The following is a 24642-nucleotide window of genomic DNA, read 5'->3' as shown; positions in this document are numbered from 1 at the left end:
AGGGGACGACAGAGGATGAGATGGCTGGATAGCACCACCGACTCAATGGACATGAGTTTGAGTGAAGTCTGGGAGTTGGTGATGGACAGGGAGGCCTGGCGTGCTGCGGTTCATGGGATTGCAAAGAGTCGGACATGACTGAACCACTAAACTGAACTGAACTGAACCAAACAACATTTGTCTCATCCTCTATTCCCCAAGTAATTTATCTTAAATGACCAGTGCCTCAAGTGTTAGGGCCTTACGTTACTGAACCATTTGGTCTGTCAGTCTGTTGATCATTCTTCAAACACTTTTGAGTTGGGCTCATAATCTATTCTTTGCTAAAGAAGGACTGTAGTGTACTTTGGTACTAAGACAGTATGAAAGATGAGTTAGAATCTAAAATGAAGAGTCTCAAAGCATACCTTTATTTCAGAGAGATTAGTATTTTTTAAAAGGCTCAGGGTAAATGAAACCAAATTATCTAAATCAAATCATCATCAGTTCAGTTCAGTAGCTCAGTTGTGTCCAACTCTTTGCGACCCCATGAACCGCAGCATGCCAGTCATCCCTGTCCATCACCAACTCCTGGAGTCCACCCAAACCCATATCCATTGAGTCAGTGATGCCATCATGGTGTATTATAAACTATGTCTGTAATGGCCATATACCCCCATCCTGCTCCGCTTTATAAAATGTGGTGTGTGTATAAGACTAGAGATATTTTACCAAACTCTTTTGGGTTATAAGGTAAGTAAAAGTCTGGGTTAAAGTATGGGAGAAGTTGTGGAAAGATGAAAAGAGGAAGTTAGGGATAGGGAGAGTTAGGAACTTTATGCTCCCCTCCCCCAATTTCCTCCCCTCCACTTTTTTTTTTTTTAAGCAAAACTTTGAAAAAAAAAAAATTTGTGATTTAAAGAAGAGGAATCTGGAGGTAGTCTATATGAAATTTGATGTCTGTAGAGGTCAGAGTTATGGGATAGAGAAAATAAAGAAATAAATGGCTGCCTTCATATCTTGAAGAGGTTTATAGGTTTTGAGCTAAACTTATAGTCACAGCTTTTTTCTTAAAGTTATCTTTAAAATATTTCATTTTGCATTTTTAAATTTAACTGAACAACAGAGAAGTCTAAATTTATTTTTCTTTACAGATCAGCGCTAACATCTTCCGAACTCTTCCTCCAAGTGATAATCCAGATTTTGATCCAGAAGAGGATGAACCCACACTTGAGGCCTCTTGGCCTCACATACAAGTATGGAACATAATTTTATTTATGCTGTTCTGCTGAAATCGTGGAACTCTGTTTTAGATTTGAGTGTCTATTTAAAGTACTAGATTTTTAATACATTTTCTTAACATTTCCTTTTCCCAAAATATTGCTTTTCATTTTTTTAATAGTAAATTACACTTAACATTTACCTTTTAAACTGTTTCAAAGTATATTCCTTAGCGTTAAGTACATTCGTAATGCTAAGCAGCCATCACTGTTACCTAGTGTAATAGGCACCTTTTCTTTACCTTTTCATCATCCACAGTCTTTTCATCACCCCAGATGGAAACACCCTTGTCATTAACAGTCAGTTCCCATTCTTTACCTGCCCCCTACCTCCCAGCCACTGGCAGCTATTAATCTACTCTCTGTGTCTGTGGATTTGCCTTATATGCTTACCATAATATTTTCAGGGTTCATCAATATTGTAACATGTATCAATATGTCATTCCTTTTAATGGCTGAATAATATTCCATTATATGGACATACCACATTTTGTTTATCCATTAATCAGTAGATGGACAGTTAGGTGGTTTCTATTTTTTGGCCTTTGTGACTAGAAGTGGTATGAATGTGTAAGTTTTTGTTTAACATGTTTCCCATAAGTTTTGACATGTTGTGTTTTTATTTTTATTGATTTCAGAGTGTTTTCTAACTTCCTCTGTGACTTATTTGGCCCATTAGTTATTTAAGAATGTGTTTAATTTCTGGGCTTCCCTTGTGGCTCCGCTTGTAAAGAGTCTGCCTGCAAGGCAGGAGACCTGGGTTTGATCCCTTGATTGGGAAGATCTCCTGGAGAAGGGAAGGCTACCCACTCCAGTATTCTGGCCTGGAGAATGCCATGGACTATCGTCCATGGGGTCACAAAGAGTTGGGTACAACTGAGGGACTGGGCTTCCCTAGTAGCTCAGCTGGTAAAGAATCTGCCTGCAATGCAGGAGACCCTGGTTCAATTCCTGGGTCAGGAAGATCCACTGGAGAAGGGATAGGCTACCCATTCCAGTATTCTTGGGCTTCCTTGATGGCTCAGCTGGTAAAGAGTCCACCTGCAATGCCAGAGACCTGGGTTCAATCCCTGTGTTGGGAAGATCCTTTGGAGAAGGGGGGATAGGCTACCCACTCCAGTATTCTGGCCTGGAGAATTCCATGGACTATATATAGTCCATGGGGTCACAAAGAGTAGGACAAGACTGAGCAACTTCCACCTGAATTTCTGGCTCCCATATTTCTTTCTGTTACTGATTTATAATTTTATTTCATTGTGGTTGGTGAATATACTTTGAAGTTTTCAATCCTTTTAAATGTATTAGGCCTAGCATATAGTTTATCATGGAGAATGTTTCATGTGTGCTTGAGAAGAATGTGAATACTGTTGTTGCTGGATGGAGTGTTGTGCTGAAATCTCTTAGATCTAGTTGGTTGTTTTAAGTTTTCAGTTTCCTTGTTGACCTTCTGTCTAGTTCTCTCCACTATTGAAAATGAAATATTGAAATTTCCTACTGTTACAGTTGAATTGTCTGTTTCTCTTTTCTGTTATGTCAGTTTTTGATTCATGTATTTTGGGGTCTTATAAATCATGTTTATAATCATTTTACAGTTTTTGTGTTAAAATACATTTTGTCTGATATAGTATTCTATAACCACTATTTGAATACTATATATAAATACTAATAAATTTACATATATAAATATTACATAAATTTATAACCACTATATAAATACTATATATAGTATTTTACAGCTACTCTCTAACTCTCTTTTGGTTACTGTTTGCATGATATATCTTTTCTGTACATTGACTTCTTATCTATTTGTTTCTTTGAATCTAAATTTTATCTCTTGGGAATTCCTTGGTGGTCCAGTGGTTAGGACTTTTCAGTTTCACTGCTGAGGGCCTAAGTTCAATCCATGGTCAGGGAACAAAGATCCTGCAAGCCACACAGTGTGGCTAAATAGTGTCTCTTGTAAACAGCATGTAGTTGAAACCTGTTTTTTTTTTTTAATCAGTTTTGACAGTCTCTGCTTTTGACTAATGTTTAATCCATTTATATTGAATGTAATTGCTGGTAAGGTAGAATTTATGTTTGCTGTTTTGGCCTTCCCTGGTAGCTCAGTGGTAAAGAATCAGCCTGCAATGCAGGAGATGTGGGTTCTATCCTTGGGTTGGGAAGAACCCCTGGAGAAGAAAATGGCAACCCATTCCATTATTCTTGCCTGGGAAATCCCATGGACAGAGGAGCCTGGCAGGCTCCATGGGGTCACAGAATCGAACACAATCTAAACTAAGCAACATTTTGCTGTACTATGTCTTATGTCTTTCTCATTCCTCTACCCCTCCGTTATTGTGTTTTGTATTAAATACGGATTTTCTGGAGTACCATTTTAATTCTCTTGTTTCTTTAACTATACTTTTTTGAGGTATTTTCTTAGTACTTACCCTAGGGATTACATTTTAAAATGAACTAGTTTGGTTGAATAGTAGTAGTATTCAATTTTAGTAGTATTAGTAATTTTAGTAGTATACAAAACTTTGGTCCAGTATACCTCCATTCCCTCCCCCTTCTTCTGTGCTGTTATTGTCATACAGATTGGATCTTTATGCAGGCATTTTATTGCACTTTACTTCATTGCACTTTGCAGATATTGCATTTTTTTTTTTTTACAAATTGAAGGTTTGTGGCCACCTTGTGTGAAGCAAGTCTATCAGCACCATTTTCTTACTTCATGTCTCAGTGTCACATTTTGATAATTCTTGTAATATTTTCAACTTTTACATTGTTATATTTTTATGATGATCTGTGATCAGTGATCTTTGATGTTATTATTGCAAAAAGATTACAGCCTGCTGAAGACTCAGATGATGGTTAGCATTTTTAGCAATAAAGTATTTTTAAATTAAGGTATGTACATTGTTTTTATAAAACATAATGTGATTGCATATTTAATAGACTATAATGTAAACATAACTCGAGAAGGCAATGGCACCCCACTCCAGTACTCTTGCCTGGAAAATCCATGGACGGAGGGGCCTGGTAGGCTGCAGTCCATGGGGTCGCTAAGAGTCGGGCATGACTGAGCAACTTCACTTTGACTTTTCACTTTCATGCATTGGAGAAGGAAATGGCAGCCCATTCCAATATTCTTGCCTGGAGAATCCCAGGGACAGCGGAGCCTGATGGGTTGCTGTCTATGGGGTCGCACAGAGTCGGACACGACTGAAGCGACTTAGCAGCCGCCATAAACATAACTTTTACATACTTTGGTAAGCCAGAAAAATTCATGTGACTTGCTTTAGTGCAAAATTCACTTTATTATGGTGGCCTGGAACCAAACCTGCAATATCTCCGAAGTATGCCTGTACATTGTACATCCATCAACCCAGTTTTATAATTACTGCTTTATGTGGTTGACTTGTAAAACAAAATGAAAGAGTTATAAATAAAAATACATTTACACTCTTTCATATTTACCTATGTAGTTACCTTTACCCATGCTCTTCCTTTCTTCCTATGAACTCAAGTTACATACAGTGTCATTTTGTCTCAGCCTGAAGGATTCCCTTTAATATTTCTTGTAAGGCAAGTCGATTAATCTGGGAATATCTTAATTTTCCCTTCATTTTTGAAGGACAGTTTGGCTGAATATAGAATTCTTGGTTAACTGCCTTTTCCCCTCAACACTTTGAAGGTCTCCTCCCACTGATCCTCTGGTGTCCATGGTTTTCTATCCAAGTCAGTTATTAATCTTACTAGGATCTGATGTAGGTGATACATTATCTCTTTCCGCTTGGAAAATTTTCTGTTCATCTTTAACTTTTGTCAGTTTGATTATGTTGTCTCTAGATATGGATCTCTTTGACTTTATTCTAGTTGGAGCTCCACTGAGCTCCAGTTGAGTTCCTTGTATAAATTAATACTTTTCATCAAATTTGAATTGTTTTTAGCCATTTCTTCAACTGTTATTTCTTCCTCTTTCTCCTCTCCTTCTGAGACTCCCATTGTGTGTAGTATGTCGGTATGATTGATGGTATCCCACAAGTCTTTGAAACTCTGTTCATTTTGTGTTCAGTCTTTCTTTTGCACCTCAAAGTAGATAATCTCCACTGACCTGTCTCTCTGCCAACTCAAAGTGTTTTTCATGGTTTTTTTGTGGGAAAGCAAATTTACTGAAGTCCTCACTCTGCCATTGCAGAAGTCCTCTCTGAAGCACATCTTTTTAGTTGAGACTGAGGGAGGAATAGTCTTCCTGCCCTAATGCCACTGTGTGACAACTCACTCCTCATAATTATTGGAAAACTGGTAATAAAAACTTACTTTATGAGAAGGACCAATTCTTCCATTAAACCTTCTCCAGCCAATTCTTTCTAGCCCTAACTTCTTTATTCAAACATTCCCCTCAAATACATGGCTTTAGTATAAGGTCATCTGAGGTTCACCCAGTTAACTGAATCACATTGGTGCTACCAATACTTAAATAACTAGGGCTCTTTAGATAAAGATTCAGAGCAGAACATATTGTAATTATTATGCTGTATTTAAAAACTGTTACAAAGGTTCCATTATAGCTATGAAATATACTTACGTGTGTTTAGGGTTTCGTCTGCATGCATGCATGGGGGTGTGTGTGTGTGCTCAGTTGCTCAGTCATGTCCAACTCTGCAATCCCATGGACTGTAGCCCCCCAGGCTTCTTTGTCCGTGGAATTTTTCAGGTAAGAACACTGGAGTGGGTTGCCATTTCCTTCTCTAGGGGATCTTCCCAACCCAGGGATCAAACTGGGAAGCCCTTACAGGGTTTCTTTGCGCATGTTTTTATATGGCTAGTCTTTATGATTGTTGGTTTTTTTATTGTATACATTAGGTTTTATTTTTGCTCTCCAGAATGTCTAATTAAAATGCTCTGAGAAGACCCATATGATGCCTTCAGTTTACAGATATTTTCTTACTTGTAAAATAAGCAAAGCTGTGAGGGAGAAAGTAAAAGGTACTCTTGCCTAATACTTCCAACTATAGTGACTTTAATATTTTTTATTGGGGTATAGTTGATTTACAATATTGTATTAGTTCCAGGTGTATAAATAGTGATTCAGTATTTTTTATAAATTGTACTCCATTTGTAGTTATAACATATTGGCTATATTTCCTGTGCTATGTAATATATTCTTGTAGCTTATTTATATTATAAATAGTTGTTTGTACCTTGTAGTCCCCTACCCCTTTCTTTTCTCTTCCTTCGTTCCTTTCCCCAGTGGTAACCACCCGTTTGTTCTTTATATCTGTGAGTCTGCTTCTTTTTTGTTATATTCACTAGTCTGCTTTATTTTTTAGATTTCATGCTTAAGTGATATCATATATTTGTCTTTCTCATTTATTTCGCTTAGCGCAATACTCTCCAGTTTCATCCATGTCTTTGCAAATGGCAAAATTTCATTCTTTTTATAACTGAGTAGTATTCCCTTGTATCTTTTTTATCTGTATCTTTTTTATCTGTTCATCTGTTGATGGATACTTAAGTTGCTTCCATTCTATCTTGTATATTGTAAATACTGCTGCTGTGAACATTGGGATGCATGTATCTTTTCAAATTAGTGTTTCTGTTTTCTTGGATATACACCTAGGAGTGAAATTGCTGGGTCGTATGGTAATTCTGTTTTTAGTTTTTTTCAGAACCTCCATATTATTCTGCACAGTGACTTTATCAGTTTACATTTCCACCAGTAGTGCACAAGTCTTCCTTTTTTGCCCATATCCTCACCAATATTTGTTGTTTGTGGTCTTTTTGATGATAGCCATTCTGAAAGGATGATTTGTATATTTTTAAGATAGTGTTCAGTCAGTTCAGTTCAGTCGCTCAGTCGTGTCTGACTCTTTGCGACCCCATGAATCACAGCACGCCAGGCCTCCCTGTCCATCACCAACTCCTAGAGTTCACTCAAACTCATGTCCATCGAGTTGGTGATGTCATCCAGCCATCTTATCCTCTGTCGTCCCCTTCTCCTCTTGCCCCCAATCCCTTCCAGCATCAGAGTCTTTTCCAATGAGTCGACTCTTCACAGGAGGTGGCCAAAGTACTGGAGTTTCAGCTTTAGCATCAGTCCTTCCAAAGAAACCCCAGGGCTGATCTCCTTCAGAATGGACTGGTTGGATCTCCTTGCAGTCCAAGGGACTCTCAAGAGTCTTCTCCAACACCACAGTTCAAAAGCATCAATTCTTCAGCGCTCAGCTTTCTTCACAGTCCAACTCTCACATCCATACATGACCACTGGAAAAACCATAGCCTTGACTATAGACGGACCTTTGTTGGCAAAGTAATGTCTCTGCTTTTGAATATTGTATCTAGGTTGGTCATAACTTTCCTTCAAAGGAGTAAGCGTCTTTTAATTGGATGGCTGCAGTCACCATCTGCAGTGATTTTGGAGCCCCCAAAAATAAAGTCTGACACTGTTTCCACTGTTTCCCCATCTATTTCACATGAAAGGATGGGACCAGATGGCATGATCTTTGTTTTCTGAATGTTGAGCTTTAAGCCAACTTTTTCACTCTCCACTTTCACTTTCATCAAGAGGCTTTTGAGTTCCTCTTCACTTTCTGCCATAAGGGTGGTGTCATCTGCATATCTGAGGTTATTGATTTTTCTCCCGGCAGTCTTGATTCCAGCTTGTATTTCTTCCAGCCCAGCATTTCTCATGATGTACTCTGCATAGAAGTTAAATAAGCAGGGTGACAGTATACAGCCTTGACGTACTCCTTTTCGTATTTGGAACCAGTCTGTTGTTCCATGTCCAGTTCTAACTGTTGCTTCCTGACCTGCATATGGGTTTCTCAAGAGGCAGGTCAGGTGGTCTGGTATTCCCATCTCTTTCAGAATTTTCCACAGTTTATTGTGATCCACACAGTCAAAGGCTTTGGCATAGTCAATAAAGCAGATATAGATGTTTTTCTGGAACTCTCTTGCTTTTTCGATGATCCAGCTGATGTTGGCAATTTGATCTCCGGTTCCTCTGCCTTTTCTGAAACCAGCTAAGATAGTGTTAGTGACCTAAAATCTGCAGGCAAGCACAATGAAGTGTTTTTCTAGAGAATTGAATGTATTTGCCTACATATAACCAATAATATTAGTTTATCAGATGGCTTGCTGATTGTGTTTAGGTAATTATGTATGTCTCTGTGTGTGTGCTCAATCGTGTCCAACCTTTGCAACCCCATGGACTGTAACCTGCCAGTCTCCTCTGTCCATGGGCTTTTTCAGAAAAGAATACTGGAGCAGGTTGTGTAATAATACTATAAAAAGTAGATACTGTTCATTTTTTAAGGATAAGATTAAGATTAAGCTAAAATAGATCAAGAATCCTGCCCAAGATTATACAAAAAGTAAGTGGTAGGATAAGGTTTATAGCAAAATATTGCTCCAGTGTCCTTGTTCTGCATTACTAAAAGCTTTACTGCTTCCCCTAGATACCATCTATGGTCCAAGACAGATATATACAAATTCTTATGAAGTTTTAATTCATACCTTTTTAGCTTCATTTAACACCATTAAATAAGGTCTCCCACTAGCTATCACTTTTTTTTTTTAAGCCCCTAAGTGACTTTTTAAAGGTATAATTATACAGGTACAGATGTGCCTTGGTTAAATGGTACAGAAGTTTATATATACATATTCTAACAAGATACAAGAAAAATATTATTACAAAGTATGGTGAAGTGGAAATGATCCTGGTGACAGACCTCTACTCAATCTCAGTTTTGTTAACTTACCTATGGAAATGACCTTAATTAAGCTGCTAAATTTCTCTGCATCCTCCTTTACAAAGCTGGCATTAAACAGGGTTGTATAAAAATTGAATGGGATAACACATGCACAAAACATGGCACAATTTTTTTTTAAAACTATAGTACCTGTTTTCTTTGCATTCCCCCTTTTTTAAAAAGATATACTTTTGATATTTAGAAAGAGGTGTATATATACATATATACACACATATATAATATATATATATATATATATATATATATATAATGGTTGCCTTTATGCTGATAACTTTAAGAAATACCCTTGGTGCTTTCTTTTGTAGCTAGTTTATTGATTCTCTAGAGTGAACAGTATTGAAATTAATAAGTAGTCTTTTCTTCCTCCACTTCCTGCCTCTCTAGCATCTAGTGTAAAGTAATACAGTTTTACTCTCACAGTAAATACCTATATGCCCATCACTTGTCATTAGTTCTACAGGAAATATATTTAATATTTACTGTCAGTCCTTATGAAAAATTTTTCTGATCATTTCTTGGTAATTTGAAGCTCATTCTTCAGTAGAATGTCTCATGTGAACATTGTTTCCTGAGTTCTTGCATGTTTCATAGCAGTTTGTAGCCTTCATGTTTAAAGATCAGCTTGAATTAATATAAAATCCTTGGTTCAGCTTCTTTCCTTAATTTCCTTAAGTACCTTGAATATTCCATTGTCTTCAGTCTGATTTTTTTTTCCTTTCATATTCTTAGTGGTTTTGCTTGGATGCCCAAAAGATATTTTTCCTTTAAAATATCTTTTATTGAGCTATCTGTAAGTCTTGACTTTTCTACATCAATTTTCCCAGTTGAATGGTGTTCTTTCACTGTAAAAAGCCCACTTTTATTTCTGAAACATTTTCTTCAGTAATACTTTTTAGTATTTATTTCATTCTGTCACGTTGTTTTTCTTCTTCTTTCTGCTGTTCATGTTGATTCTGTTCTCTCTCTGTATCTTTTCCCTTGAAATCTTTTTGTTTTTCTCATCTCTTTCTTTATTTTGTTGAATTGTTTTTAATTTCTCTTTTTCCTTTACTCTTTCATGTTTCCATTACTGTAGTTGAAAGGCAGACTGACAGAATGAATATTTAGTTTTTCCTGCTTCAGTAGTAGAGACATATTGGGGGAAGGGAATGGGTGTTATATTGGCTTATCTGTAATGCCTGCCACAGGCTTGAACCATTGGAGACAAGAGTCTATCCTGAATAAAATGAAAAATGATAGCTTTGTTAATGACAATAGGATAGATAATATCAGCATTTTCTACATAGTCCCTGGGAGATAGAGAAGAACCATGCTTTATATATGGGTGCACGGTGTTGCTTCAGATTATATTGTTTGGTTTGGGGAAGGTTGGGTTTTTTCTGGCGGCATCATGTGGCTTGCATGTGGCTCTTAGTTCCTCCTAGGCCCTTGTCGTGAAAGTGCAAAGTCCTAACCACTGGACTGCCAGGGAATTCCCCCAGATTATATTGTTGATTTTTATTTTGCAAGGACTTGAATTTTTTTAGTGACATTTCATTTTATATTTTATTATAAAAGACAAGAGAAAGAAATTTATATTCTTAACTACGTGGGACATTTTAAAGCAATAGTCTGCTTCATTATTTATTTCGTCTGTCTAGCACCTATACTGGAGAAGGCAGTGGCACCCCACTCCAGTACTCTTGCCTGGAAAATCCCATGGATGGAGGAGCCTGGAAGGCTGCAGTCCATGGGGTCGCTGAGGGTTGGACACGACTGAGTGACTTCACTTTCACTTTTCACTTTCATGCATTGGGGAGTGAAATGGCAACCCACTCCGGTGTTCTTGCCTGGAGAATCCCAGGGACGGGGAAGGCTGGTGGGCTGCCGTCTATGGGGTCACACAGAGTCGGACACAACTGAAGTGACTTAGCAATAGCAATAGCACCTAAACATCCAAATAGAATGAAAGAGGAATCCTAGGATTAGTGTAAATTGATAAAACTTTTAAGATTTATCAGCACATTAGAGCTTATAGAATAGAAAATCTGAAGTGGTAAACTACTTTTTAGTAGCACTGCACACAGTTCATCTGAAATTTATGCCATGGTTTTTGTAAAACTAGCAATACTGGGTTTAATAATACAGAGGTTTTAAAAGCATGAAATTCTCGTTAGCTGTTAAGTTGTACATATTTTTAATCACATGTAGTTGGATAATCTCAAAAGAATCTCTTCAGTCTTTTAATTTTGAAAAATGGTTTTTCCATTAAGATATTTTTATATGCCCTTGAGAATTAACTGTAAAATTTCAGCCATACATACAGTGTGCTTTCTGTTTTTCACTGGTATGATTTGAGATTTCACTTAAATTTGCTGAAACTAGTGGTTCTTAAATTTTAGGGGATGGTGAGTTACTTTCAAAATATGATTTTTAAAAATGGGTGTTCTCTGAGACAAATTCACAGAGACACACAAGAAATATTATACATCCATAGTCTTCTGATTAAAAGGCTCTGGTCTGTATATATGTGTTTATAGTTTAAAATATTTCTAGTAATTAAATTTGGTATACCGTTTTTAAATCTGGCAGTCGATGGCCTGGTAAATTGAAGTGAACTGATTGGTAGGATTTGTTACTATTTAGTCATCATATTTTCTCTACAGTAAAATGTTAAAGCTGTTCTGATGAATGAAATTATAGTGTAGCACTGAGGAAATTTGCTCAATTAAAATTTCTGTCCTGTTTGTTAATATTATTTGAATCAATTCACCTGAAATTTTTTGTTTGGTACTAAGTTTGCATTTTATTAATACATTTAGCTTATTGGATCTTTGCTGCTAGAAATTAACTTGTTAGGGTGAAAAATAAAGATTAAATTTAGTCAGTGAGGGGAATAATCTCAAATAATTTCAAAACCTTTCAAAATTTTGTTTCTTCAACCTTTTCATGAGTTTTCTTAAAGTGTGCTAATTTACAATTTCTTTTTACTTTTTTTTCACACTGTAATGGAAATACTAATGAACAATGGAATAAAGAAACACAGAAGAAAAGAACAAAAGAAAGGCCATTTCAGTACTAGGGGATTGGTGGATTGGTCATGTCTTTTAATTTACTAAATATTATATGATAATTATTAATATAAAACAGTTATGTTATTTAAAAATTTTTTGTCCTAAATATTATTGCTTTATATTTATTGAAGACCAAAAAGATAGTAATTTTCTATGTACCTAGTTTTAGATAATTAGAGAGGCATGACTGCTCTACTAGCCTGGAATACAGGCAGATTATGTAGTATTTTTGTTTTCTTTTATCAATTTTCTTTTTGGCACAGATAATTAAGATGCAGTTATGTAGGATACTGAATAGAACATAGACCTTTTTAAGATAACTTGGCTTTAGGGACTAGAGGCTCTTCTTTATGATCTGTATAAGTAGAAATTTAAACTGGGGACATATATATTTTATAATGTACACCTTCGTGTTCAAATACTTCTTGACCAGATACTGTATTTTAAATATTTGCATGTTCTAAGAATCTAAAATTAAAGGGACCATAGCTTAATGCACTAACACTTATACACAGAAATAGAAAAGAAACATCTTTTATCCTTATTTAAGATTGATAAACATTTTTATTACTTTAACCTTTTTATCATAGTTGTTATTAATTATCTTTTTAATTATTATAGTTAAAAAAGAGCAGGAGGGAAAACAGGTTGATCCTATATAAGCTATTCAGGGTTCACGCAGAATATGTCTTATTTTTAAAAGGATTACAGAGGGGAGAAAAAGATTCTTACACAACTAAGATTTTGTTAGTGTTTGCTATGTCCCAGGCAGTAGGTGGCACTAGTGGTAAGGAACCTGCCTGCCAGTGCAGGAGACGTAAGAGATGTGGGTTTGATCCCTGGGTCAGGAAGATCCCCTGGGTTGTATGGCAGCCCACTCCAGTATTCTTGCCTGGAGAATCCCATGGACAGAGAAGCCTGGTGGGCTACAGTCCATAGAGTCGCACAGAATTGGACATGACTGAAGCGACTTAGCATGCATGCAGGCAATGTTCTAGGCCCTTACTATCTCTCATTTAGCTTAGTATATGTTAATTCTTATATAAATTCTTTCAAAGATTAGATGAATTTTTAAAACTCCATTTAAGTTAGCTTCCTCTTAATAGAGGTTGGAAAACATTCAGTCAACATATTCCTTGAAAAAGAGCCTTTTGTGTATTTGTAAATCATTAAAGTTGCTTTTAAATCTTTACCTTTCTAGGTCTAACATTTCTAGTTCCTTTAGCTTTTGGTATAGGTCTTATTTTCAAATACAGTAATACATTACAAATACATTAATAATCTTTGCTGTTTTATATTGTACCTTCTAAAATCTTTTATTGATAAAGACCAGAATTTTATGTATTTTACCTACCATAGGAAAGACACAGTCAGTACTGAGTAGAAAGGAAAGATTATCCTTCATTCCTTATAGTTTTTAGTTATCTTAGTTATCATTTTTAGGGTGCTTTTTGGCTTATAGGAATAGGAAGACCAGCCATAACACCACTCGTGCATTAAGTTTGCCATTTTATTAGAGAATTAAACTCACTGCTGAAAGTATCTGTTGTTCTTTGCAGCATGGTTTCTGAGGTTCTTGGGGCAAATCAATTTTTCATGTGGAAGAAGATAGAGAAACTTTAATACAGAAATACAATTTCTCAACAACTATGATATTTCATTCAGCAAATATTTATTGGGCATCTGTTGTCTTTAGGCATTATTCTAAATATTGGGGGTTAAGTATTGAACTAATAAGCAAACTGTCTTACATTCTTGGGGGAAAGAATAACACACAATAATAGGGTGTGATAGATACAATAAAAAAAACAATAGCACAGGATAAAGGGTGTAGAGAGAGTGACTGGAGACAGGACGCAATTTTATAGAAATGCAGTCTTAGTTGTGCCACATTGAAGATTTTTAGCTCTGTAGATCACTCGTGTTTATTCTGCCCCTATTTGGGGTTATTCAACATGTGTTTAACTTTTTGTCATCATCTCTTCAGTGGTGCTAAGTTGGTAGCATAAAAGCAATTCGCTGCTAATCCTGACTGGTCACTTAATTAATGTTCACTGTGTCAGGTAAACAGTGCTGATGAAAGCTCTGTAAGAAATAACATGTCATATCTGTGATAGGTGCAGGTGTCATCTGGCTATGTGATTTAGAGGGTGCATTTTGATCTGGAATTGATGTCATGTAAGTTTCCCAGAAGACATGCTATTGCTGTTAAAATTAATAAGCCTTAAGCCCTCCATTTCTGATGCACATCTCAAGAGGTAAAGTGTATAGGTTAATGCATGCCATACTTGACTCAGGGTTGACTTGGTCCCACCTTACCACGGCTTTTAACTCGGAATCTGCATAAGGATTCTGCGTTTCTGATTCCATACCCACCAGCTTCTACCCTACGCGGTCTTCTTCTTGAGACAGTTCTACTTATCTTATAAAAGCCCTCCTCTTTCTTCTTGTCCAAAATTAAATCTAATGCAGGGCTCAGATTGTGTGTCCTCCTTAAAACTTGCCCTGTTGACCTTGTCCCACAGTGATACAGCCCTTTTCTAAATGTCTCCTGCACTCATAGTTTTGTCATATGGTTCTTGTGTATATACCATTTTACATGTTTTTATTTTTGTCTTCCCCAATAAGTGAATGCGCTTTACAGTGCCTACTATCTGTTCATACTAAACGTAGCTAAAGGAAGACTTGTTTTTTCTACCCTCAACATTGGTAAGCTAAGTCGCTTCAGTCGTGTCCGACTCTTTGTGACCACATGGACTGCAGCCTACCAGGCTTCTCCGTCCAAGGGATTCTCCAGGCGAGAACACTGGAGTGGGTTGCCATTTCCTTCTCCAGTGCATGAAAGTGGAAAGTGAAAGTGAAGTCTCTCAGTCGTGTCCGACTCTTAGCGACCCCATGGACTGCAGCCCACCAGGCTCCTCCATCCATGGGATTTTCCAGGCAGGAGTATTGGAGTGGGGTGCCATTGCCTTCTCCATACCCCCAACATTTCTGATGCCAAATACATAGATTTTCTACACCAAGAAATTCTCCAATTCTCACTGTGTGTCCTACAGTTTATTTGTTCTGACACTAACTAACTACCCACAGTTAGCAAGGACCTCTAGGGTGAAGGGCTCAGTCCATCAAGACTGTTCCTCACTGCAGATGATAGTCATAAATATGGGGTTACCATGACAAACTTTTCCAGTTCAGTAATTTGTTATAAGAGCTCACAGAACTCAAGGAATCACTTTACTTACTGTTACCAGTTGATTATAAAGGATAAAACTCAGAAACAGCCAAATAGAAGACAGGCATGCGGTAAGGTGCAGCAAAGGGCTCGGGTTTTGTGTGCCACCCTCTTAGCACTTTGATGTGTTCACCAGCCCAGAAGTTCTTCAAACCCCTTTGCTTAGGGTTTCTAACGGTCCCATCAGGTGGTGGTGATTGTTGTTCAGTCGCTAAGTTGTGTCCCACTCTACCTCTGTTACCAAGTTGACTGTCACGGCATTGCAGTACTGGTCTTCAAGTAACCCTGATTTGGGGCTAAAGAATGCACCTGCCAATGCAGGAGTTTGATCCCAGGCTTGGAAGGATCCCCTGGAGAAGGAAGCGGCAACCCACTTTAATATTCTTGCCTGGGAAATCCCATGGACAGAGGAGCCTGGCAGGCTACAGTCCATGGGTCGCAAAAGAGCTGGACACAACTTAGCGACTAAACAGCAACAACCTTTAGGGATGCCAGAGAGAAGCTGTGAAGTGCTTTAAGGAAAAGGTAAAAGTTCTCAACTGGATAAGGAAAGAAAAAAAGCATATGCTGACGTTGCGATCTGTGGTAATAAATCTTCTTTTTTTTTTTTTTTTTTTTTTTTCTTTTCTTTTTTTTTTTTTTTTTATTCTTCCAATTTTATTTTATTTTTAAACTTTACATAATTGTATTAGTTTTGCCAAATTTCAAAATGAATCCGCCACAGGTATACATGTGTTCCCCATCCCGAACCCTCCTCCCTCCTCCCTCCTCATACCATCCCTCTGGGCCGTCCCAGTAATAAATCTTCTATCTGTGAAATTCTGAGGAAGGAAAAAAAAAATCATGCTGGTTTTGCTGTTACACCTCAGACTACAAAAGCTATGGCCACAGTGCGTGGTAAGTGCTCGGTTAAGCTGGAAAAGGCATTAAATTTGTGGATGGAAACCATGAACAGAAAAGGGTCCAGTGCCATTCAGTCATGGGGAGGTGGTGCTTAGAACTTAGCACTCGAGGGTAAGAAGGGCAGTACTGTATTTGTAAGATGCTTAGCACTTTTTAAGTAGAGGTTTATTAGGGCTTTTAGTTTATTCACTGTGGTGCACAGACATTTATTTCTGAGCCCTGCACTTGTACGATTTGGTTAATTATTTCTAAAGTGTGGATAAGATATCCTGATTTCAATTTAGTTACTTTTTTTCCACTGTAGTTTTATAGAAGGACTTGAAGTTTTTCTCTTTTTTAAAACTGATACTGATATACTGTCCCTTACAATTCAGTTTATTCTTATCTGGAGGTTTCTGATCCTGCATTTAGGGAACTCTGGAAATTAAGATGAGGTAGTTTAGCAGACCACTGAAGAAAGGTTCCCAGTGAGTATGGAATGCAAAGTCTTGTAACTTAAATATTTTATAGGCATTGTCTTTGTTTTCTGGCTCCTGTAAGGTAATATTTTCAATGAATGATGCAAAGCAGTAAATCCAAAATGTACCAACTTGGGAGACCAAATTGTGCGTATATATTTAGTTCTGAAAAAAATGTTACCAATTCACATTTTATAATGAGATCTGAAATCTCATTACTAAGTTGTTAAGGGAGGTATGTTTTTGATATGAATTTCACATAGGGTAAAATTTTATAGGCTTCATCTTGGCTGTTATTTCATTTTGTCTTACAGTTGGTGTATGAATTCTTCTTGAGATTTTTGGAGAGCCCTGATTTCCAGCCTAGCATTGCAAAGCGATACATTGATCAGAAATTTGTACAACAGGTAAGGAATTTTTCTGTCTTAAATTTCCTTATATTCGTTTCAGCAGTGATTTATTAACTTGTGATTAAAATAGTCTTTCAAAAGTTTAAGGATTTCTTTTTAACAGTACCTGATATTCTTGCCAGATGATGAGAACTAAAAGTAAAGTAGCTTTGAGAATACAGGAGTATTTTTAATCAAAGTTTGCCTTCTGTTATATCAATTAAATTATCTTGTCTAAATCCTAAGTTTTCATAGTTGTTTTATAAAGACCAGAAAAGCAAGCCTTGTTGGAATATCTAACTTAGAAAATTTGGTATAACTAAGGAGAGACCATTTTAAAAATTTTTAAGTCTTTGAGCTTGAACTTGACATATAGTTCTAAGCACTGTGACAGAGAGGGGGAAATAAATAAGGAATTATTTTTAGAAGTTTGGGCTTTATGTCACTACCTTTTCTCCCCTACTCCTTCCCACCTTATGAATTCTAGCCACCCAGTTCCTAAACCACAGATAAAATATTGAAGAAGGAAAGGAGCTAAATATATGTGATACCTTCTTTCTTTTTATAAGTTGATTGTTAGCTGGGGATTTTTTATTTTGGAATCTAATACTTAAAATTAGTTTCTTAGAATGTGTTCGTTTTTATTTTCAAAATCTTTTCAATAAGTTAAAGGCATCTTTCAAATACAGAGGACTTTACTGGCCCTAGACAAGATTGTGAAGTAGACCAAACCTCTGGGTCCATTTTCTCTTTTGAAGTACTTGGCTGTGAGTTAGGTCTCATTAGGAATTTGATACTCTCCTTTTCTAAAGTAATTAGCATTTTAAAGAAAGGCAGAGGATGAGTGGAAGGGTAGTAATGAAGTGCTGAGACCAGGATTAAAGATCATTACAAGGACCTTTGCTGCCTTCTTCCCACCATTATGTGCCCCTAGGATAAAGCTCATGAGCTCCACATATTGGAGTTAATTTCTGGTCATCTGCTGTAGCTACCACGTAAAGTATTTTCACTAGTGCTGTGAAGTATTGATAAGAACATTGTCATTGTCCTTTAACCTTTCAAGTAGTTCTTCATAAACTATGACGAAATACTAGGTGTGTGTTAACTGTAAAATGTTAATTTCATTTTAATACCAAGTTAGAAGCAGTCATTAAATGGAGCTGTATTATTTTGGTATTAGAGATGAATGCATGTTTCCTTCTGTAGCTCTCGTGTGCTATAGAAGAAATACAGTGTATTAAGGAACTTTAGTAATGCTGTGTTAAATTGTATTTAAGATAATAGCAGGTTGAGTGGAACAGTTACTGTAGGGCTTCTTCACCCTGGAGTCTGAGGTATTTTGGCTGCTGGATTATTCATTGGGTTTGGGGGGAGCAGGAAGAATACTGGTAGGATAGGACCCATTTTCTGCCGTCTACTCTAAATGCCTGAACTGTCCGAGAAGCCAAGGCCCCATAATTTGTTTCTAGCAGCTTACATCACTGTGCTTTCACAGATCACTACTCTGAGGTATTCTTAGTGTGTTGCTTCAATAAATACCATTGAAAAGCTGACATTTCTCAGCTTTTGTATTTTGAAATTATTTAATTAGGTGGTAAGTTTAAGACGTAGAAGTACAGGAGAATAATCTGAAGTATAAATTTGGACGTTTGTTACTGCAAGAGGAGAAAACAAGTATATAATTACAGGTTGTGCTCAAATCATTTCCTGAAGGAGGAAGCTAAGAATTATTTAGTGCTTTTTATGTACCAGGCACTGTCCTTATCTGCTGTTACATAAAGAGCTAGATCATGTCCAAATTTACAGAGCTAGAAGATGGCACAGTCAGGATTTAATTATATAAAAATAGATTATAAATGTGATTATATAAAACAAATTATTTTATTTAGATTATAATATTTCAAAATATTTACTTAAATAGATTTTCTACTTAGCTAACAACTGTTTAATATTTCACATTGACCCCGAGGATCAACTTGTATTACATTATATTTGTTCTTGAATTAGACATAGTGACCTGAACAATTAAGGATTGCTTTTATTAATTTCAAAGCATATCTTCCAAGTAAACTCAACATCAGAAACTTGTATTTGAGTGTCTTAAGTGAATAGTTTAGCTATTTTAATTAGAATAATTTGAAGTGACTTAATTAGGTATAATAATACAAATTCTCATGCTTTATGGATATTTTTAGCTGGAGCCTCATGCAGTACTTAATAATCTGGCAAATACCAAATGCAGACAATAAGCAAGATACTTTAGGATTATAACTGAAGTCATCACTATTCTCAAAGAATACCCACTCTTGTAGAAGAGATACACAAATTAGCAATTACATATAATTCAAGACAGAATGGAAAAAAAACTTTAAGGTTCAGAGCTTGCTATCGTGACAGTAATTATTAGATTGATGAAAAAGTAATTGCAGTTTTGGACCATGAATTTTAAATCATTACAACTATGCTTAAACACATATTTATTAATAAAATAGGAACCATTACAATCAACACATTTTTGCTGAGATACAAGTTTGTTTATTCCTGTAAAAATCCATGCTTCAGGTTCAACCAAGTCTTGAAAAGCATTTTCTGCCTCCTGCTAGTTGTGGAAGCATTTTCCCTGAAAGAAAGTGTCGAGATGCTTGAAGAAATGGTAGTGTGTTGGCAGGGGGTCAGGTGAATATGGAGGATGCGGCAAAACTTTGTAACCCAGTTCATTAAACTTTTGAAGCATTGATTTTGGGACTTGCAGTCAGGCGTTGTCATGGAGAATTGGGCCGTTTCTGTTCCAGTGCTGACTGCAGATACTGCAGTTTTTGGTGATCTCAGTGATTTGCTGAGCATACTTTTCAGTGTAATGGTTTCACTGGGAATCAGAAAGCTGTGGTGGGTCAGACCAAACAGTGACCATGACCTTTTTATGGTGCAATTTTGGCTTTGGGAAATGCTTTGGAGCTTTTTTTTGGTCCACCCACTGAGCTGGTCACCAGTGGTTGTCGTTTAAATCCACTTTTCGTCACACGTCAACAATCCAATCGAGAAATGGTTCGTTGACGTATTATAGAATAAGGGAAGACAACATTTCAAAATGATGATCTTTTTGATTGTGGTCGGCTTATGAGGCACCCACTTACCGAGCTTTTTCACCTTTCCAATTTCCTTCAAATGCCAAATAACTGTATGATGGTCAATGTTGAGTTCTTCAGCAGTTTCTCATGTGATTGTAAAAGGATCCATTTCAATATTGCTCTTAACTGGTCATTGTCAGTTTCCAGTGGCCAGCCACTGTCTTTGTCATCTTCAAGGCTATCATCTCCTTTGCGAAACTTCTTGAACCACCATGGCCTGTACATTTGTTAGCAGTTCCTGGGCCAAATGCATTGTTGGTGTTGTGAGTTGTCTCTGCTGCTTTACGACCCATTTTGAACTCAAGTAGAAAAATCGCTCGAGTTTGCTTTTTGTCTAACGTCATTTACATAGTCTGAAATAAATATGAAATAAACAGCAAGTAATAAGTCATTGGGCTTTTATTAGCAAAAAACGTAAAGCGAGAAACACACATTAAAATGATGTATAGCATAACCACATTTACTTAAAAATGTATTCCAATATCAAACAGCAGGTTTCAACAGTGCAAAACAACAATTACTTTTGCACCAATCTAATAACAATCCCAAAGTACAGAACGTGAAATTCCTTGATGACATCATAGGTAATTGTATTTTATAAATAGATTTATATTTTCTCCTAAGAAAATCCAACTTTTTATTTAAAACAGTAATATAAACTTATTTATTTAACAATTTGCAATCTACAAGCTTAAGATTCTAAAAGCATTAAAAAAAATCTGATTTCAACAGTTTAAAATTATAAGCTATGTTTAGTAGTCAAGAGTAGGACAGAATTTTAAAATGAATGGGAAGGCAAAAAAAAAACACACTTTTTTTTTTGAAGTGTTTATTTGATTTATTGTGCATTCTTTTTCAAAATGAAATAAAAGAAATACTCCTTAAGCTTTAGCGCCACTCTTTAGTGCCGCTTCTTTAGTGCCATTATTTAGCAATAATAAAGTCAATCTGATAAGGCGCAGAGTCTTTTTTAAAAATTTAAAGATTTTGTGGGTTATCTTAAAATCAAAATTAGAGTGAAGTGTTAGCTCGATTATTTTTAAAAAGTAATTTCTCAGATTTTTTTTAAAGCTCCTGGAGCTTTTTGATAGTGAAGATCCCAGAGAACGTGACTTCCTGAAGACTGTTCTACATCGAATTTATGGGAAATTTCTTGGATTAAGAGCATTCATCAGAAAACAAATTAACAACATTTTCCTCAGGTAAATTATTTGTATATTCATGTATAGCACTTTTTTTCCCTTCCATATTTTTTTTATTCCAATTTCTTTAGTTTTTAATGTCTGAAACTTATGAACTTAACTGATAGTGAAGTGAAGTGAAGTGGAAGTCGCTCAGTCATGTCCGACTCTTTGCGACCCCATGGACTGTAGCCTACCAGGCTCTTCAGTCTATGGAATTTTCCAGGCAAGAGTCTTGGAGTCCTGGACTGGGTTGCCATTTCCTTCTCCAGGGGATAGAGGTTGAGTCATTTCTAGCCAATTTTGTGGATATCATTTGATTGCATCTAACTTTTTCTTGTAACTTCTCATCTAAGTGGATAGTACTAATGACAGTTTTTAATAGATAATACACATGTTATTTATAGTTAAATTTTATTGAGAGAAGAATTTGTCTGTTTGAGCACTTGTTTTAAAAAATCCTGTATAAATACTGTTTAAATCAATAGCTCTTAAAGTATTTTCAGTTGATGTTCTGACAAAGCTAATTAAATGTATGTGGGCCCTATCTTGACTACTTTATAAATGAAATCATTAAGTAGGTTTCACATTAGAGGGTTTTGCTTTAATCTTTGTACCTTCCTGCATCTTTCATTCAGTTTAGTTTTCTGATGTTTTTCCATCTTTGTTTTAAATTCAGGTTTATATATGAAACAGAACATTTCAATGGTGTTGCTGAACTCCTTGAAATTTTAGGAAGGTAAGTCAGTTTTTTGTTCTTTTTAAGAATTAAGTAACTTTGAATGTTTTATGTATTAAAATATTAGCTGGGATTAGAGAAATTATTTCACATTTTAGAATTTGAATATACAGTATAAGGCATAGTTTCTCAACTGAGTTCTTACTGTAGCTTTTTAGGGGGTCAGCATATTAAAGTAGTGCCACACAGAGCATCTGTTTCAGAGTGGACTTCCTGCTTTTGAAACTGTGGCATATTTTATGCCTAATCTTGCTAGACCGCCTCGGAAATTTACAGGATCTGACTGGGAAGGGATGAAATAAGCTGTAGTGAATCTTTGATGAAGTTACAGGAGTTCTTGTTCCAATGTTGATGGACCGTTCCCGTACATCTGTTCTTTTTAGAAGAGTCTATAACCTTCGATTTTAGTTCTGTGATCTTTGTTGCCTTCTTGTTCATCACATAGCAGTATTAACCTGAGAGTTTAGACCCTGTATTTAAAGAATGGTTTTAGTCTCCTCTGTTAATATTTAGGGCATGATTATAGAGAGAACTGTTCTTAATTTCAGAACTTTCAAAGTAAGAGAAACTACCCATTTACTTCAGGATATATTGAAAATTCTAACAATATTGTGATACTGACTCTCCTGTACTTTAGAGAAGAAAAATAAAGGCATCAATAAGTGATAGGCTTTATAGAAAACGTAAAATTTCTTAGTGGGACATTGAATTGGCAGTTCTTATTTTCTTTGGGACCATTGCATGACTTAGAGGAACAGGCTTCCTAGTGACAGTCTGTGTAATTTAGGTTGCAGATAAGTAAGTCATTCAACACCAGGCCTGAAGCAGAGCAGTTCCTATGTACTTGGGGATGTAATAACTTAGAAATAAAGTAGTAACTACGTAACCCTTCCCCTGCCTTTTTTTCCCCCTCCAGTATTATCAATGGCTTTGCATTGCCACTGAAAGCAGAACATAAACAATTTCTAATGAAGGTTCTTATTCCTATGCATACTGCAAAAGGATTAGCTTTGTTTCATGCTCAGGTAAGTAGCAGATTTCAGGTGAAATGAACATTGTTTCAAAAACCAATATAAAGGCAGAGAAACTGAGAAATACTGAGGTGGCAATTTTAAGTATACTTAAGCAATTTGCTTTGTAAGTTGCCCAAAGCAAATTTTTAATTATATCATAATTTTTAAAGCGTGATGATATTTAGTACTCGTAAATAAGCTTAATGCACTTTAAGTATAGATATAGGAAAAATCAGGTTCTTTTCTAGTCCAGGCCTTGACCTAATTAACTGTGTGACTTTGAATACATCCCACATATTTTCAGAATGTTCTGTCTAGCCTGCATGACCTAGTTAGACAATGATTTTGGTTTCTTCTATTAACACTCAGAGAATATCATATCAGCACAGGCATACATGTTAGAAACACGCTAAAAAACTAAAATGTTAGCGCTAGTCTTATTTCACTCAGATTTATTTATCTATCTGTTTATTTAGTGGGCTGTGGTTACATTTCTGATTTATAAGACAAAGATAGTTAATTTTAATTCCCCAAAGAACTGGTCTACCGCCTCAATGATATCGAAAGATTGATATGCCCAACTACATTTTATTTAATATTTCAGTTAACTTAATATTCAGAAGTTAATACTGAAAAAAGGACATCTTTTTTAAGTAGAAGTTATTTACATAATTATGGGTATATTTATTTTTAATATATTGCCATAAACTGAAGTTTATTAAAATGAAGTCGTTTTGTTAGCTAAATATAAAAATCCTGCATTACTAAATGTTATTTCATTCAGTAATATTTATAAACTGTCCCTTGCATTTTAGCTAGCCTACTGTGTTGTACAGTTCCTGGAGAAAGATACAACACTAACAGAACCTGTAAGTGTTTTACTTATTTTTATGTTTTTGGTCTACATCATAGCATTTTATTTTAGCTTCCTTTATACTCTTAGAGCTCTACCAAACAGTCGTAGTAATATATTTTAAATTAAAATCATTTGGAAGAAGAAAAGTGAGGTTAATCTGTATTTAAAGAATAAGAATGGGATGGCAAATTCTCATGAATTGTGTATCTTAAATAACTTAAATATAGGTTAAAATTAATATATAGTAGTTAAGATGTGTGGTGACAGGCTCAAATGACTACAGTGAAATCATTTATACATTTATTATCTTCAATGGTAGTCTTTTTCATCTTCATTCACCTTTTAAAATTAAAACATTAAAACATACTGTAAGGATTCCAAAACTATTTCCTTGAATTTTGTTTTATCTTTAGGAATAGGATTTTCCCTCTTATTTATGATAAACCATGTGATAGGGATTGAAAACATTTCCTTGTCTTTGGTGACTGAGCTATAATCTTGGAGTAAAGATAATTTACTTTATGAATCAGCATAGCAATTCAGTCTTAGAATTCTCCTGCTTACTAATTATCTATTAATACAAAGATTCGAGAGAATAAAAATATTACCATGAAAATTGACTGAAGATTGAAGAAAAACAAAGGATAAGTTTAGGGAGAAACAGAAAA

At 35.8% G+C, this 24642-nt stretch overlaps 1 protein-coding gene across 1 annotated transcript in view; it reads left to right on the top strand.

Annotated features, from left to right (window-relative positions):
* The window catches only part of PPP2R5A (protein phosphatase 2 regulatory subunit B'alpha), a 72683-nt gene that overhangs the window by 37953 nt on the left and 10088 nt on the right, over positions 1-24642 (top strand). Inside the window, exons 3-8 of the mRNA XM_027565655.1 lie at positions 1134-1235; positions 16983-17075; positions 21257-21387; positions 22046-22105; positions 23022-23130; positions 23934-23987. Of these exons, the coding sequence (XP_027421456.1) occupies positions 1134-1235; positions 16983-17075; positions 21257-21387; positions 22046-22105; positions 23022-23130; positions 23934-23987 (549 nt within the window). The remainder of the gene's footprint in view (positions 1-1133; positions 1236-16982; positions 17076-21256; positions 21388-22045; positions 22106-23021; positions 23131-23933; positions 23988-24642) is intronic.

Source organism: Bos indicus x Bos taurus, chromosome 16 (genome assembly GCF_003369695.1).
Source record: "Bos indicus x Bos taurus breed Angus x Brahman F1 hybrid chromosome 16, Bos_hybrid_MaternalHap_v2.0, whole genome shotgun sequence".
Lineage (NCBI taxonomy): Eukaryota > Metazoa > Chordata > Mammalia > Artiodactyla > Bovidae > Bos > Bos indicus x Bos taurus.
The sequence above is the reverse complement of the archived record's forward strand: the minus strand, read 5'-3'. Positions and strand labels throughout refer to the sequence as shown.